Source organism: Eufriesea mexicana, unplaced genomic scaffold, assembly GCF_001483705.2.
Source record: "Eufriesea mexicana isolate 0111107269 unplaced genomic scaffold, ASM148370v2 scaffold100, whole genome shotgun sequence".
Taxonomy (NCBI): domain Eukaryota; kingdom Metazoa; phylum Arthropoda; class Insecta; order Hymenoptera; family Apidae; genus Eufriesea; species Eufriesea mexicana.
In genome coordinates this window covers 1,173,718-1,190,195 of record NW_016908280.1, presented here as the reverse complement: position 1 = coordinate 1,190,195, position 16,478 = coordinate 1,173,718, and the positions used below count along the sequence as shown (strand labels likewise).

The 16,478-nt window shown below is 27.3% G+C and overlaps 6 protein-coding genes across 7 annotated transcripts; 4 read left to right on the top strand and 2 right to left on the bottom strand.

Moving 5' to 3' along the window:
* Positions 1–165: 165 nt before the first annotated feature.
* On the top strand, positions 166–1,060 carry Naxe (NAD(P)HX epimerase). Of its 2 annotated transcripts, none has more exons than XM_017910354.1 (2): positions 166–225; positions 340–1,060. In XM_017910354.1, the coding sequence occupies exon 2, from the start codon at positions 359–361 to the stop codon at positions 1,058–1,060; it is 702 nt and encodes a 233-aa protein (XP_017765843.1). In that variant the 5' UTR covers positions 166–225; positions 340–358. The 2 variants fall into 2 exon arrangements, with proteins under 2 accessions (XP_017765843.1, XP_017765842.1); XM_017910353.1 differs by having other exon boundaries at positions 191–251.
* Positions 1,061–1,454: 394 nt separating this feature from the next.
* robl (dynein light chain roadblock) lies at positions 1,455–2,020 on the top strand. Its single transcript, XM_017910356.1, has 3 exons — positions 1,455–1,572; positions 1,641–1,719; positions 1,787–2,020. Exons 1-3 carry the CDS (start codon positions 1,570–1,572, stop codon positions 1,996–1,998), a joined length of 294 nt encoding a protein of 97 aa, XP_017765845.1. The 5' UTR covers positions 1,455–1,569; the 3' UTR covers positions 1,999–2,020.
* Positions 2,021–2,832: 812 nt separating this feature from the next.
* Positions 2,833–4,066, bottom strand: LOC108554916 (XK-related protein 6). The gene is made up of 4 exons (XM_017910334.1): positions 3,990–4,066; positions 3,605–3,844; positions 3,375–3,530; positions 2,833–3,311 (listed from the first exon to the last, which is right to left on the bottom strand). The coding sequence occupies exons 2-4, from the start codon at positions 3,729–3,731 to the stop codon at positions 2,833–2,835; spliced, it is 762 nt and encodes a 253-aa protein (XP_017765823.1). The 5' UTR covers positions 3,732–3,844; positions 3,990–4,066.
* A 1,583-nt stretch (positions 4,067–5,649) lies between these two features.
* On the top strand, positions 5,650–6,360 carry LOC108554971 (transmembrane protein 138). Its single transcript, XM_017910398.1, has 4 exons — positions 5,650–5,783; positions 5,856–5,928; positions 6,007–6,181; positions 6,239–6,360. Exons 1-4 carry the CDS (start codon positions 5,650–5,652, stop codon positions 6,358–6,360), a joined length of 504 nt encoding a protein of 167 aa, XP_017765887.1.
* Positions 6,361–7,832: 1,472 nt separating this feature from the next.
* Positions 7,833–10,241, bottom strand: LOC108554964 (zinc finger BED domain-containing protein 1). Its single transcript, XM_017910390.1, has 4 exons — positions 8,961–10,241; positions 8,465–8,880; positions 8,233–8,387; positions 7,833–8,155 (listed from the first exon to the last, which is right to left on the bottom strand). The coding sequence occupies exons 1-4, from the start codon at positions 10,239–10,241 to the stop codon at positions 7,833–7,835; spliced, it is 2,175 nt and encodes a 724-aa protein (XP_017765879.1).
* Positions 10,242–11,144: 903 nt separating this feature from the next.
* On the top strand, positions 11,145–12,617 carry PIG-B (phosphatidylinositol glycan anchor biosynthesis class B). The gene has a single exon (XM_017910437.1). It carries the CDS (start codon positions 11,145–11,147, stop codon positions 12,615–12,617), a length of 1,473 nt encoding a protein of 490 aa, XP_017765926.1.
* The last annotated feature ends 3,861 nt before the right edge of the window (positions 12,618–16,478 follow it).

The following is a 16,478-nucleotide window of genomic DNA, read 5'->3' as shown; positions in this document are numbered from 1 at the left end:
AAAGAATTTTTTTAAATTTGTGACATATTTAAGTCTCGTGGTTCGATTAGTTCGTTATTAGATGAAGTATAAATTAAAGAAAGATTTTGAAGAGTGTTATAAAATTAATGTTATATATATTATTTTTAAGTGTAATTATTGAATACTATTACTGAACAAAAATAAGCCTTTTAAGGTTAATATCTGTTCATATTAACGAGAGAAATTATCAACAAACCATAAGAGGTTATAATATTTTTCATTTTATATTTGTATGTAATAAAATTAATAAATGATTTGTATTATGGGTTATACAAAACTGCTTTTGTCTAATAATAAATTTATTTTTTCTTTTGGAAGAAAATCATACACTGTTGCAATGAAATACTTAAATCAAACAGAAAGTATCAACATTGACAAAGATTTATTTGAGAAATACAAATTCAGTGTCGATCAGTTAATGGAACTTGCTGGCCAAAGTTGTGCTGTTGCTATTGCTAGTACTTATTCATCACTTAAAAACTCTACATACAAAATTTTGGTTTGTTGCGGTCCAGGAAACAATGGTGGTGATGGACTTGTCTGTGCTAGACATTTAAAACAATTTGGATATTTCCCAGAAATTTATTATCCTAAAAGGACAAATAATACATTATATGAAAATTTATTACATCAATGTATTGAAAATGATATTCCTTTATTGACAAATAATTTACAAAATATTGCTTCAGAGCAATTGCATCAGTTTGGTTTTATAGTAGATGCATTATTTGGATTTAGTTTTAAACCACCTGTAAGGGATACATTTATACCTATAATTCGTCTATTAGAAAATACCAATATTCCAATTTGTAGTATAGATATACCATCAGGTTGGAGTGTTGAAGATGGACCACCTGTAGACGGTGGAATAAAACCAGAAATGCTTATATCATTAACAGCACCAAAATTATGTGCTCAAAAGTTTAAAGGAAAGTATCATTATCTAGGTGGCCGATTTGTACCTAAAAAATTAGAGAAAGCATATAATCTTAATCTACCTGAATATACAGGAACTGACTTAATTGTTCCATTAAATTAATTGTTTGTATAATATTATTTGTTTTCATTATGAGGAAATATAAAAAAATCTGCACTAAAAATATGTATACATATAATAATTAAAAATAAAATATGTTTAAATCATTCAAACAATGAAGTTGTTTCATGTTTATATATGTCCAATTTTCGTTGAAAATACTGTAACTATTGTACCTATGTATAAAATAAACTTAAACAGTAATCATATTTTAATGTGTATTGTGAGATTTATTATATGTTATTGGAATTTCTTTTATTTCATTTCTATTGAATAATTTAAATCTACCGCTATATACATACTATATTATTTTCAGATACCTAGATGGCGGTTAGAGTCTAACAAATTAACTTATGTACACCTATCTTCGATATAGTATAAAATACATGAACGATTAGTAGGCGGTACGATCCAAGTGACGTTTAGTTAATATTGAATTCATTATAAATAGTTATTGTTTTTTTTATAATCAAGACTATATAACGTACAGTATAAATTAATAAGTTTAAGAAATGGTAAGTGTGTATTACATTGTTTATTTATAAATAAATTAATTTATACATCTCATCATATCTTTTCTAAGGCACAAGAGGTAGAAGAAACTATGAAACGTATACAATCACATAAGGGGGTGGTTGGAACAATTGTAGTTAATGCAGAAGGTATATTGCATTTTAATATGAACATTTTATATAATTGTTATGTAAAACTTAAAAAATGTTTATATAGGTATCCCAATTAAATCTACATTGGATAACACTACAACAGTTCAATATGCAGGATTAATAAGTCAACTGTCAGACAAAGCACGATCTGTAGTAAGAGATTTGGATTCAACAAATGATCTCACATTTTTACGTATTCGTAGTAAGAAACATGAAATTATGGTTGCTCCGGATAAAGAATTTATACTTATAGTAGTACAGAATCCAGTTGACTGATAACTAAGAAAAACATTAATATATATTATATCCTTTGCTAAATGTTAATGAATTATTTTATATAGTACATTTTAACTTCATAATCTATATAATATAAAGTCTGGAATGGAATAATGTTTGGGTTTTATTCACAAATTAATAGTAGAATATGTATTCTATATTATCATTACCAAATGGTAACTATAACTGAAATTATAGTTTATTAGATTTAATATGATTAAAGCATTTGTGTTATATAATTAACTTCATATTACTGTTTTAAATAAATTTTGATTAGACCAAGCTTAATAAGTTTTGATATTTATTTAAAAAATAGCTTCATCTATATAATATTTCAGATGATTTTAAATATTTTTAATACTTTTATATATGCGTCTGTGTGTATGTATGTTCACACAATTTTAATTATAATTCTATGTAGAAAGATATATAATACATAAATATTACAGGAAACACTGATTTTATTTATTATAAAAGTATATAAAATACATTATAAATATATACATAGTAGAGAATATAAATTTACAATATTTAAATTTAGTTAATATTTATCAATTTATCATTTAATTTTTATATATGTATTTGTTCTATATATTCATATATATTAAAAAGTGGTTAACAATTATATATATATAATTATTATTATAGTGAACACAAAATTATTTACTGAAATAATTTCTCCTACTTTAAAATTTATACCAAGTACAAAATTTATAATAATATAAAAATATTACAAGTAATTAATAAAAATAAATAAATACTATTACAAGTTACATATTTATACAATTTTTATGTATAGATGTGTTGAAAAATTTATGAAAAAATCAATTACAATTATACATTTGTACAACTTTGATGTTTTAAGGAAGGATGGAAAACACCATAATAAACAATCATGGCTGTTATACCTAATAAAAAAGGTATGATGCAAAGAATAATGAGTACATTAAAGTACCAGGAATTTTTAACGTCGTTTGATGAAATATATATCCAAAATACAGTTGCTGTTATATTTTCAAGGAAACATACTATATAAAAGAAGACATGTTTAAGAAATGTACTACCATCTACTGCATTTAGATATATGAATATGTGTATTACACCAATTACTATAGAAAATAATACAGAATAAATGCGCTCTTTGATGTTTGGGGAACAATGTGGAGCATGATTAGGATCCCTACAAAATTCAAGTATACCATGTGAATCAATAAGAATCCAAGTAGTCATACTTATCCAATGAATGATACAACCAATGGCAGTATAAATTGGCCATATACTTGCCAAAACACTTAAGGACAATATCCTCGATACTAGAAAGTTGTTTATAGAGTTCAAGTTTTAATTTTTTTATATGATAATAATAATATACATACCTGTTGTACAGAAATGCCATAAAAATTGTAGAATGGTTCCTGTAATACCAATGTTTAATTTATCTTGTTGAGCCAACCTAATACTACGATGATAACTAGCCATTGCCCATCCCATACTTCCAAGTGAGCTAAAGATACTAGCTACTTGATGAATAACTACAATATAGATAATAATCAATTTTATTTTGTTAGCTAATATTATAACATTAGGTATTTAAAAATATATCTACATTCAAAATTAATATTACTGTGGTAATGTTTCAACAATATAGTTAATTGTAAAATTTGCTGTGGTGCGGCCTCAAGAAAACATTCAGATACTCTTAATAATGCCACATCTTGATCTTCTTTAAGCATCTTAAGGTAATATCGTCTTTGAGCATTACGTTCACCTAGTTTTTCAAATTTATAGGCTTTAAGAGCATATCTTAAAGTTCGGTAATATCGTAGTACAGGTGCCAACTGAAATACTATAAGTATAATGCAACATAACTTTTTTGTTAACATTGTGTGTATACATTTAAGTTTGGAAGTATTTGATATTGCACTTTTCTAAAAAGAGAATAATACAAATTATTTAATTACATAAATGATTTTATTTAATATAACTTTTACCTTGTCATCTTGCTGTTGCATTCTTCTACTGATTATAACATTTATAAATGAAGGTAAAAAAATAAATATAGTTGTCCATATAAAGTATGTTATTTTCTTAGCTAATAAATATCTTATAGCAAGATTTATATCAATTGCCATATCCACAATATGCATTAGAATTGAAGATACAAGGAAAAAGATATCCAAGCAAGATACATTAGGATTTTTTAAAGGAACATCTACATCATCGGTATTTAACTCTAACACTGGGAAAATACCAATAACTTGTCTTGTATGTAGGTGTTTATTAATTTGAGATTCCATATTTAATTATTATCAAATAATGTCTAGCAACATTATTAAAATCAAATATCAAGAGATATTAATTATAATTCTTGTTTTATTCATATTTCATAACATATTTTTATTGTAAAAATAACCTTAATATAAAGATACTATTATTTTTTAATTTTCGTTGTCTTATTTATTTCATAATTTTTATAATATTAAATATTACTTTTGGTTTTACTAATTACCTGTAATACAAAATAGTTATTTATATATTTTAACCAATATATAAATATAATTTAATATATTTTGCAAATAGAGTTATCCATACCTCATTTTTCAATTAGGTAATACGTCACTAGTTTAAATATAATTGTTTAAATATAAACATTCGTAAGAGATTCAATAAAAGTGAATTGCCCAATAGTATCATTATACTGCAATTCATAAGTATATAGGTAAAAGATAATAAAAAATTATATTTTCATTTGTAATCACTTTTCTTTATTTTTTTAAAGTGCATTGTTTTTTTAAACTATCAGATGTCATATTGGAATGTTTGGTACTTGACGTAACTTTCGTATGTTTAAATTATCTAAACGGACCAGTATGGACTTAATAGATAATTTTAAGTATCTAGATAAGAACCATAAAATTAAAACGAGCAAGTTAAGAAAGTTTACATATATACAATTATTTTGCGAAAATTAATACCGAACGGTAATAGTACTACTAAATAATAAGAAATGAATAATAAAAAAAGAACAATTTTATTTTTTTCGAGGATTTATATTCGGTAGCTATAAAGTTACCTGTAAAGTTATATTAAAGTAATAAAAAATAAATAAAAAATATATAATCATTAAATTATCAAATAAACTTTATGTTCGTTTTTATACATATAGTTTCAATAATTTGTACAAATTGATTTATTGTAATTTATATAATGTCAAATTTTTGTTCTCCTTATGAGGACTAAACATATCCTTTTTTTTAATTTAGGAATTAAAACATATCCTTCTGAATAAATTATAATTTTCTTAATACATCAAATTTTTCATTCTAATGCATTAGGATTTTTGTATCTTATTTGTATTAGAATATATTACTATTTTGAATTTTATTGTTTATTCCCATACTTACCTAAGTTATGTATATTTAAAGTTATTTGAATGAATAATATTTATGTAGAAAATACTGCTGAAGTTATGAAAAATTTCAATATATTAGATCAAGTTTAATAAAGATATATATTACGCATATATATATGTATCTGTTATTTCAGGTTTCCGTAGCAACCTATGGTATATAGTAATAATTATAACCAGAATTGTGATTTTATGAATTATTATACATTATTATCACAGAGTGAATTATTTTTTTGTAACAAATGAGTACAATAAATACAAAAAGATATCTAGTCACTATAATTATACAATATTTAGTATTACTTTTTGATATTTTTGTGAATTCATTTGCTACTTTCTCCCGACCAAATGCAATTAATTTATTAATTCTTTATGTGTATGTTATGTTTTTACTTTTAATATAACAAATAAATGTATATCTGAATTGTACCCGATTTTTGCTTTTAAGGGCTCAAGATATTTGTCTTATCATGACTGTCACAATTCTACTAGTTAACTTCTTTTCCACTTACATTTTTCAGGTAATTATTATCAATAATAACAAAATTTGATAATTAGTTTTTATATAATATTGTAAAAAGTATATGTTTTTCATGCAGATAGGATTAATACAATTATTATATACAAAATTTCGTGTAACATTAATATTGTGTATCATATATATGATATTAAGTATAAGTCTACATATATGGGATATTAAAATGCATTGGGCATCATCTTTTAGATGCTACTGGACTAAAGATTTTCATATTCTTTACTCATTACATAGAGGAGGTAACAGTTTTAGTTAATTTTATATACATAATATTTTTGCAATTTTTTTAAACTTAGTTATGTTAAAGTTGCAGTTTTACACTATTATTTCTATAAAAGGGCATCTCTTAGAATCGCAGATCCAAGATTCTATGAAAGTTCAACATGGATTCAGAGTCAGTTTAGCCTTTCATAATTAAAGTCTACAGTTACAATAAAGAAACTAATAAGAAATTTTCATTTGAAATTGATGAAATGTAAAACAATGAAGAAACAGGCTTTTTAAAATTTGTTTAAATACATATAAAACATAAAAATTAAGTGATATAACTGTATGACATTCCATAATTTTAATCTAAGTTTTTCAAAGACTTTGGTATATGCTATAGATGTAATATACAATAACAATAAAATTTGAAAAGTATTTTTAAGAATAATTCACTTTATATACAGTATAAAAAGTATTATAGTAAAGTACTTTTTACAATTGTTATTATTTTACAAAAATAAAATGTAAAATCTTGTACAATTTGTTATAAATATAGATATTAATCTTTAAATTAATAAGGAGTATACATATGTGTAACTCATATTGTACAACATTACATTACATTTAAGCACTAAATTATAAGTCATTAAACAAATAAACATACAAAATGTATTAATAATATAGATGTTTTTCACAATTCTATTCTTCATGTTATAAAATATTGATTTTGTACTATTTTAATATTCTAAAAATATAAATTAATATCACAAGAACATACTTCTTGAAATGGAAAATGATCAATTAAATGATGTATCCATTAAAATCGCCACCTTTATCATTAATAATATTAATAAGAAGAAATTGAAAAATCAATTTTCATAAGTTGATATAAAGTTTACAATATTACTTAATTTAACATTTTAACTTTAAGTGAAGTATTAACAGTATTTCTTTGTAAAAAATACAAAGATCGTATAAAAAAATTTAATTTTGCATTTTTATGCAATATTTACAGCATTAAAATTTTATTTTCAATGCTCTATAACATCTAAAAATTTTTATAAAACTTAATACACCATATGTGTTACAAATGGAAAACTATTATTTGTTATTATTTTCTATAAATAACACCTTTTTTTACATAGTTTTTATTATCTTTTAAGTTGTTTAATTTTCAGTGCAATTGTTTTGATAGCTAAACTTCTTTTGAAAATGATAATGTTTCATTATTGTAAGCCTATTTGAATGATAAAAAAGACATATTTCGTTATATTATACTTCATTAATACTCCTAAATATTTAAATATTTTTTCATTTGAAATACTATTTTAAAATATGAAGTTATATTAGTCTTTTGTGAAAATAAATATATTTTTCTTGCAAAACATTTAACAAATATATTTATACATTTTCTAATTTTAATTTTTACTTTTAGAATATATAAGATTTGGATTATTCAATAAAAGTAAAAATGTAAAATGTAAGCTTTATACAGTGGCTGAATACATTGTACATCATAAAATTAGAGTACACTGATATTATATTAAAACTTATTTAATTAATTAGCAACTGGCTTGGTTTATTATTTTGTTCAAATTTGCCAAGAAGCTCCATTTTAAATTTAGATTATGTAGAAGTTCAACGTCATAATTTGTGAAATTTCTGTGCAATTTATTACTTTCTTCATACAGTATGATTACCATGAAGAAAAAGTAACTTATCTATTAAATGAGGAGGTAGGGCTGTACGCCTTGTATCGTATAAAACTTGCATTTCTGCTGGAATTCTAGAGGGTGGTGCACAACATGCAGGTACACAGTTATATTTACAAGCCAATTTACCCAAATTTGGGCATTTTGCAGAAATTTTTGCCCACCATTGTAGAGGGCAATAGTCAAGTGGTGCAGTAGACTCAGAATGATATTGTACAAGTTCAAGATCCGCTTTTTCTTCTGCTGGCATTCCACTTTTTACTGAACATAAACCTCCAAGTAAAAGTTCCATACCTGAGTATAATTAAAACATATCTGTCTTGTTAAAAAATTAGAAAAATCAAAGTTATTACATAACTCAGAATATTTACCTGATAGACGACTTTTCTTATTTAAGGGTTCTTCTTCAACTTTGATATTTATACTATCACCAGATTCTTCTTGTATTAGTTTTGTTAACATTTCTTTTATGTCAGTTGCTACTGAATTTTTATCTTCTTCAGTAGCATATGGTAATTGCTTAAATCTAATATATATCATACAATATTAATTGTGCTTTTTTTTTTTAGAATAGTGATTATCTCAATAGTAATGTACAATTACCTTGGATCTAAAGTGGTTGCAATTTGAAGTAAAAGTGTAACATTGTAATCAGCATATCTATTGCACAGCATATCAGATAAAGATTCTTTGAAAGACTTTGCTTTTTCACTATCACTTTCTTTTATTTTAAGGTGAGAAGATACAAGTTGCCAAAGTAATGGTTTTAATAAAGATATTAATGGCATTTTTTCCTCACTGAGTGTCATAATAGTAACTTTAAATGGTTCAAGTACATTTACAAGATCTTCTACAATCTTCCACTGTTCATTTGTTAAATCAACTATTTCTTGATCAACACCTTCCATACTTTCCAAAATTGATGTTACAATATTACGACGTAGAACCATTTGTTCGAGCATATTATATGTTGATGTCCATACAGATGGATAATCCATTAACATAGCATTTTCTTCCAACTATAGTCATATAAAATATAATTCAAAGTAATTATTAACATAATTTTTTAACTTATTTAGAATAAAACTCATTTACTTACTTCCAACAATTGTTCTTGCATAGATAATGCTGCAGATGCAGCTGGATGGCTTATAATAGCTCCAATAGCTGCTCTACATTTTGATAATATGGAAGCAACTTCTGGAATTTCAAAGCAAGCTTGTGCACAAACCTGCAAGGTATAAAGCAAACAAGGAACTAATGTTAATCCTCGATTTGCTAAAGCAGTCAATAATTCTGTTCTGGATGTGGCTATTACTACTGCAGTTATCCTTTCTATTTTCAGATCCCAATCAAGTAACAAAGAATCTATTGTATTCCCCCATTGAGATTCTTCCCAATCTAGGGGTGCATGAATTGTACTTAATACTTTACATTCTAACACTGGTTCACCAGAATTTTGATAATACACAGAAACAGTAACAAATCGTTCATCAGAATTTGATCTCCATTCTTCAATAGTCAAACCTACTTCACTTACAATACATGATAGAGTTGTTGCTACTGATTCTCTGAAAGTATCATAAATCTTTGGTATTATTTCTTCTTCTAATTTATTTTTACTAGGAATTTCACAGGGTGAACGTAAAGTTGCAACTAGTCTTTGAAAACCTCGTCCTTCTACTACTTCTGGTAATTGTAAATCCATTATAATAAATTCTGCTATAGCATCTGATACAGTCTTCCCATCAATACTTGACTGATTAATAGAATTATCTTCTGGCATGAAAAAAGCCACGTTTTGACTATTGTTTCCAATGTTAGAACCACTTTTAATCATAACTCTTAAAGGTTGACCAATTGTGATATCATTTTCAATATTGGATAAACTTACATTTGGATCAGTCACAAATTGAATATCTCCATCTATCTGAACAGTACCATCTGCATTGGTGGTATAAATATGTTGGGCAGAAGTTAAACCTGCTTTTAATAATTTCTTTTGTGCCCTTCTTTCTTTTATTTCTTGAGAAAGTATTTTGCGTGGAGGATTAGTTGCTTCCAGTTCTAAAAGTTCTTGTGCATGTTTATTTTGCAAATGCATACGTAAATTACTGGTATTACGATTATATGCAATTTGAGTCTTACATAATATGCAAACAATTTTTACTTTAGTGAGAATATCTCCATCATCTGTAGCTGGAAATCCGAAAAATTTCCAGTAAATACTTCTCATTGACATAGGTACTACTAATTTCTTATAAGTATAGGTATACTTTTCTTCCATCATTTTAGCGAGTACCATTTGCATCTCGCTTTTCGAATCATCTGTCGTTGCAGATTTTCCGTTGTTAGGCAATGATATTGATTTATTTTCCATAATTATTAACGAAAATACATAAGTACCGGTACGTCTTATTTTTATGTATTAAAATATACATATACAATATTTCTTGCAATTCTAATATCTCATAATGTCCGTTCTTGTCAAAATGGAAAATTTTTGTTGCATAATTTAAAATACATTAGTTTATAAAGAGACATAATCCTTTTTACATATCCACTTCTCTCTGTGGTTATAAAGGAATAACAAATTTACCGCGAATACTCCGATATCTCAAAGCAGTGTTTGACGAATTATTTTGCAGATATCGAACTTCAATTTCTCGTTTCGAAAAGAACGATGCACAATCGGTTATCGACCACTTCTCGTAACGATGCTATCGACTTTAGTTCACTTACTCAAAGAAATATCGCTACGTAGAGTTCTCAACTAATCGATTCCATAAAATAGTGTGTTTCGACGAAGCGCCATCTGTAATAATTATTTGATACTATTCTGTATATTGTTTTTTGAATTAAACGTGTAATACGTAATTGTATCCATAAAATAAATATTTTTTATTTTTTAGATATAAAATTAATTATTAAAAAGTATGGATAATTCTTTGGCGAATATTTAGATATGTCACTTTATAACCGAATGTAAGGTGAATAATTTATCCTTGTTATATTACTATACGTTGATGTTATTTTATCATAAATGCAATTTTTGTACAATTTTTAATAGTAATAGTAATAGTAATACGAACAAGACAACTTATATGAAGGTACAAGCAAATATGAAACAATTTTTAATGAAGTAAATTATTGTTTCTGAAAAATTAACCTGTAATTTATTTGGATTTGTCACGTTGCTTTTTTGTAATTGATAAAAACTGATTAAATTGTACATACTTTTCAGTTTTTAAAAGCTTTAGTCGATTATTTTAAAATAGCGGGAATGTATTTATCCAAAAAAAAGAAGGTATTGTGTTGTTTAATATTATGGAGGTTAATCTCTGTCTTTGTGGTTCAAACTGCCCATGTACCAGATGAATATTGGCAATCAATAGAAGTTGCTCACCGTTTAGCATTTGGATATGGATATCTCACGTGGGAGTGGAGCATGAGAATTCGTAATTACATGTATCCATTTTTGTTATCCGTTATATATCGAATATTAGCATCGATATCCTTAGATCATGTAATAGTTTTAACAATATTACCTCGAATTCTTCAAGCAATTATTAGTGCTTATGGAGAATACAAATTTTATGAGTGGACTAAGAATAAATGGACATTATATAGTTTATGCATAAATTGGTATTGGTATTATTGTGCTACACGTACATTAATGAATACTATAGAAACTGCATGTAGTATGTTAGCTTGTTCAATGTTTCCATGGCGTGACAGCAATATTAGAACTGTAAAATATTTATGGATTGTAGGTTTTCTATGTATGATAAGGCCCACCGCAGCCATTATGTGGTTGCCCCTATGTCTTTATCATTTATGTACAAGTTTACAAAATAAGATGATACTAATATATGAATATAGTAAGATATGTATTATTTGTTGCTTAGGATCAATATTATTGGATAGTTATTGTTATGGTATGTTAGTCGTTTCCCCTTGGGAGTTTTTTCGTGTGAATGTACTATACAAAATTGGAGATTTATATGGAACACATCATCTATTATGGTATATTGTATGTGGATTACCAGTACTCTTAGGATGTTATTATATTATATTTTTATTATGTGTTTGGCAAATAATGAAAAACCCATCTCATTTTCATCATCAAGTAGTTATGTTAGCTACTATATGTTGGACACTTGGTATTTATTCTCTGTTATCACATAAAGAATTTCGGTTTCTATTACCTCTTTTACCAATGTGTATATATATATGCACTTCTTGTACATTCCCATTAAATATAAAATTCTCAAAAGCAGGAAAAAAAATTATTGTAGGACTATTAGTAATAACCAATGTATTACCTGGACTTTATTTTAGCTTAATACATCAACGTGGATCATTAGATGTAATGAACATTCTCCATAAAGAAATTCTTAATATTAATAATACAAAGAACATATTATTTTTGACTCCTTGTCATACTACTCCTCTATATAGTCATCTACATGTAAATGTATCTACTAGAATATTAACTTGTGAGCCAAATTTTACCAATGATACAAACTATATAGATGAAGCAGACATGTTCTTTGCAAATCCGATGCATTGGCTTAATGAAAATTATAATAGCAACAAAAATACCACAATTCCTAATTACTTAATATTATTTGATAATATTGTACCAAAAATAGGTCGATTTTTAAAACACTATCAATTGTTATCAGAAGTTTTCTATGCGCATTTTCCACAGTCGAATTATGGAAAATATATTTATATATACAAACAGAAGTAAAAATGTCGAATTAAATTTTCAATAATGAGATATATATATATATTATATTTTGCGTTTACCTAGTATTTATAATGTATATTTATAAAAAATTATTGATCAATATAAAATTTGCTAACTTGTAATTTTTATTTATTTCCTAAAATAAATATCTTTACGGATTTTATTTTGGTTAAGCAATTAAAAATTAAAGAATTTTTGTCTTATAGTTTGTTAAATGAAGGGTTGGCTAGAAGGTGGTAGCCGACAGTAACGATGGAGAAGAAGAAACGTAATTTGCGAGGCTATGATCGAATAAATTCTTGCGGAACCATCCCCGATGTGATAAGCTCCGATACAACGATTAAATGATCATTATATGATTTTCAAGGATGAGAAACGCAAAAATTATTATAAGATAAGACTTGAATCTCAAAAACACTATGCAGAGATTATAATTCTAACGCTACTTGTTTGATATTAATTGTATCGATCGAATTACGATCGTTTATATGGTAATATTGTTTTATAACATTAAATGTGTAAATATTTCATTATTATATATTCATAAACAAATTACATTTTGCAGATTTTTACAAATATGAGGCTGAAGCTACAAGTCTAAGTAGATTTTTGTTTTAGCTAATAAATTTCAATACAAAATTTTGGTGATAAATGGATAAATAGAAACTTTCGACTTTCTTAAAATTAAGTATACGGTTTTTACATTCCACTTTATTTGTTTCAAAGAAAAAGAAAAAGTATAAAGAAATCAGTTAAAGATGTTAGAGAAGAGCAAGAGGGCAATAGAGTTATCCGTAAGATGTTGAGTCCAAGAATATAGTGATCGCAACCGCGAATAAAGAAAGGCGGACGTGGTAAAGTAACGTAAAGTAAAGTAAGGTAACTCGTGGCTATAATCGAAGGTACGGTAAGATGGTGCAAGTGGGATGGAAGAAAATATAAAGAGGGGACTGACTACATGGAGTCAACGTTCCGAGCAGGTCAGCGACCAGCTCTATCTTCTTCTCTCTCACCTTCTCCTCATGTTCTTTCCTTTATCGTGATACTCTTCCTTCATGGCTGTCTTTTCGTATTAGAAATTTAATTTTGTACTTCATTTCATCGATTGAAAGAATCTTAAACGAGTTATCGGAATGTATTTTTAATGAGATTCTTCGCCAGCTTTGAGCGGCGTCATAATTTAAATATGATACGAAGAACGATTCATCGCGGAAGAAGCATCGTGATTTGTGATGGTTTGAAAGTTACGTACGGCTATGTGTACGAAAGGCATGAATATAATCCTTGTCGGAGAGAAAGTTCTGCGCAACGGTGAATCCACTCCCCTTCCTTCCCTATCGTGAAAGAGCATCCAAAACGAATTGTTCATCGCAAGGTATAGACAGTCTAGCTGTTACGTTGAAATATTTTCAGATGATACCAAATAGATCGACCGTGTTTCATTTTAGTCGATTCTATATAAAATTCTCGAATGTTTATATATATTAATAACATATCACGTTTTATTTTATTACATTCTGTTTTGTGTTATGAATTTAATTCATTAATAGTTGGCTAAAACAATGAACACAATGTTAAAGCTATCCTAGAAGCGAGTAATCATTAAGATTAAATTAGCAGATTAGTTTTACATTCACGAACATTGATAGGTTAAGTTATACTGTGAAGCTATCATAATATATTTATAATTGTAGTGATTTGTGAGAAAAATTTGCTTGTTTTATTTAATTTTTGCAATGCATATAATTTGTAATTTTTCATTGATTAATAATTTTATTTCTGTACAGGGAAAACGAAGTTCGATTTTAGGAACCACAATGGGCAGGTGTTTGGCAGGTGTCTTTAACTTGAAGATATTCTTACTTTTGTATTATTTCTTTCTTCCTTTGCTTCTTTCACGAAAGAATATTTGAAATGTCAATGAATGTTATAGACTTTTTATATTTTCATAACAACTATCAGCATCAATCGATACGTAACAAAGTCGGGAAATGAAATTCAAAGTAGTAAAACTATCATAATTACATTATTGACTTTTATTTCCAATGCAAAATTCATAACGAAATATACCGAATTAATTGTTTCTATTCTATTTCATCAGATAAAGGTAGTAAATTCCATAATAATGACTTTGATTGTCTATAAATGTTTATTCTCGGCCTTTGTCTTCTTTGTGTATAAAAAAATTAACAATCTCGATAAAACGCTATTGGAAATACGCAGAGCACTTAGAATTTACGTCTATCTTATAACAGTGCACCATTCGCTAGCATAGAAGATCGATATAATACGAAAAGTTCAGAGTCCGATATCGTAAACCGGCTTTCCTTCCATCGTCGACGCAGACTTTGCTCCTCGTTCGTAGACTTTGGTCTCGCGCGATTCTCACCGCATACTCGCGTGCCTTATACACCTGTTTAATACGCAAGGATTTTGTCCTTAGTAATAAGTCATCTATATTTTTTGTACATTCACAGTTCATTTTGTGTTCTATTATTATCCGTATCTTAATTATGAAACGCGTTTTCGTTACATGTATGTATTTTTTCTTTATCTCTCGCATCGGGTACTTAAACTTTACCCAGAGGCGTAAATAATTCGAAGGTAATACTGATAAATATTTATGTTATAAAATGCATTTAAAAACCATCATAAGTCAACATTAGAGTAATAATTGTGATTTCTGCGCTGGTGTTTACAATTCAAGGATCGACGAAGTTACGAGAACGATAAAAATATATATTATAATCGTAACGTGCTGATTTGTTTGTGAGGAAATATATATAATTTATATGTCTCTTTTATATACATATATTCGTGCACGTGCATGTGTATAAAATAAACACGCGAAATCGACATTCTTGAAATATCCATTTTTGATCTTGGTCCATCATAGACCAGTCGACGATGCACTTGTCCTCCTCTGGCTGTCGTTACGCGCTGTCGAGTCCGACCAATCACAGTTGGCAGGCAACAGGTGACCGACCAATCCGGTCTCCTTGTCACGACATCGTCCCTCTTACGTAGCGTTAAGCATTTTGCTTCCACGGATATTCCTACCAAATCCAACGATGATTGCTTTCCCGTTTTCTGCTTCTCTGTCTATACATAGTTCTTCTCATTCTCCTGTTTCCCCACTCCATGGTGATCGTGCCAACCTGTTGCTCGTTAGCTTTCCTTCACTCTCCTTCCTAAGTCGATTTAACGTAAACTATATAATATACTATGCATATATGAATTTTTTACATAGATATATATTCATGAATTTTAATTCCGAAAGGTATGTCAATCAGTATATTTCATTAGAGTGAGAAAGATTAACCTATTTAAAAAATATTCTAATGACATGTTCCTGTATGATTTGTTATTTTTAAATGCGTATATTCAATAAAGATGTAAATGGTCAAGGATACAAATGGGCATGATTTCGATGAAAAACACGGCAAGTTTATAAGTTTATAGTAAATAGAGAGTATTTGAGAAAAACATTTATATACCTACGACACGTGATAATCCATACGCGACTTTGATTCCCATAGATAAATTTAACCTAATTATCAGATTGATCTGATTATTTTACGACAAATTCCGTAAAATATTTTATAATTATTCAAAATGTAATATATTCGCGGGTTATATTCAAAAATCCAAGGAGTCTCGTAGAAAGAAAGAAAAAGAACGTCGACAAGTGAAGTAAGACGTGTCCGTACACGCACGTTATCAAGGCCGTGATCACGTTATGGAGGGAGCACTTCGAATCGAGGGCACAGGCGACGGTATTCATACCTGTGATCAGTTATAGAGCCTCCTTATAACTCGGAAGGAGCGCGCCAGGTAGCCGCCATTTTTGTTTCTTCCGAT

Coding starts and splice junctions, on each gene's coding strand:
- LOC108554971 (XM_017910398.1), top strand. CDS start 5,650: ATGAGTACAATAAATACAAAAAGATATCTAGTCACTATAATTATACAA. Junction 5,929..6,006: donor TTTCCACTTACATTTTTCAG/GTAATTATTATC, acceptor TTTTTCATGCAG/ATAGGATTAATACAATTATT. Junction 6,182..6,238: donor TTACTCATTACATAGAGGAG/GTAACAGTTTTA, acceptor TTTTAAACTTAG/TTATGTTAAAGTTGCAGTTT.
- robl (XM_017910356.1), top strand. Junction 1,720..1,786: donor AATTGTAGTTAATGCAGAAG/GTATATTGCATT, acceptor ATGTTTATATAG/GTATCCCAATTAAATCTACA.
- PIG-B (XM_017910437.1), top strand. CDS start 11,145: ATGTATTTATCCAAAAAAAAGAAGGTATTGTGTTGTTTAATATTATGG.
- Naxe (XM_017910354.1), top strand. CDS start 359: ATGAAATACTTAAATCAAACAGAAAGTATCAACATTGACAAAGATTTA.
- LOC108554964 (XM_017910390.1), bottom strand. CDS start 10,241: ATGGAAAATAAATCAATATCATTGCCTAACAACGGAAAATCTGCAACG. Junction 8,881..8,960: donor TGCAAGAACAATTGTTGGAA/GTAAGTAAATGA, acceptor ATATGACTATAG/TTGGAAGAAAATGCTATGTT. Junction 8,156..8,232: donor TAAGAAAAGTCGTCTATCAG/GTAAATATTCTG, acceptor AATTATACTCAG/GTATGGAACTTTTACTTGGA.
- LOC108554916 (XM_017910334.1), bottom strand. CDS start 3,731: ATGCTTAAAGAAGATCAAGATGTGGCATTATTAAGAGTATCTGAATGT. Junction 3,531..3,604: donor CAGTAATATTAATTTTGAAT/GTAGATATATTT, acceptor TCTATATTGTAG/TTATTCATCAAGTAGCTAGT. Junction 3,312..3,374: donor ATGGCATTTCTGTACAACAG/GTATGTATATTA, acceptor ACAACTTTCTAG/TATCGAGGATATTGTCCTTA.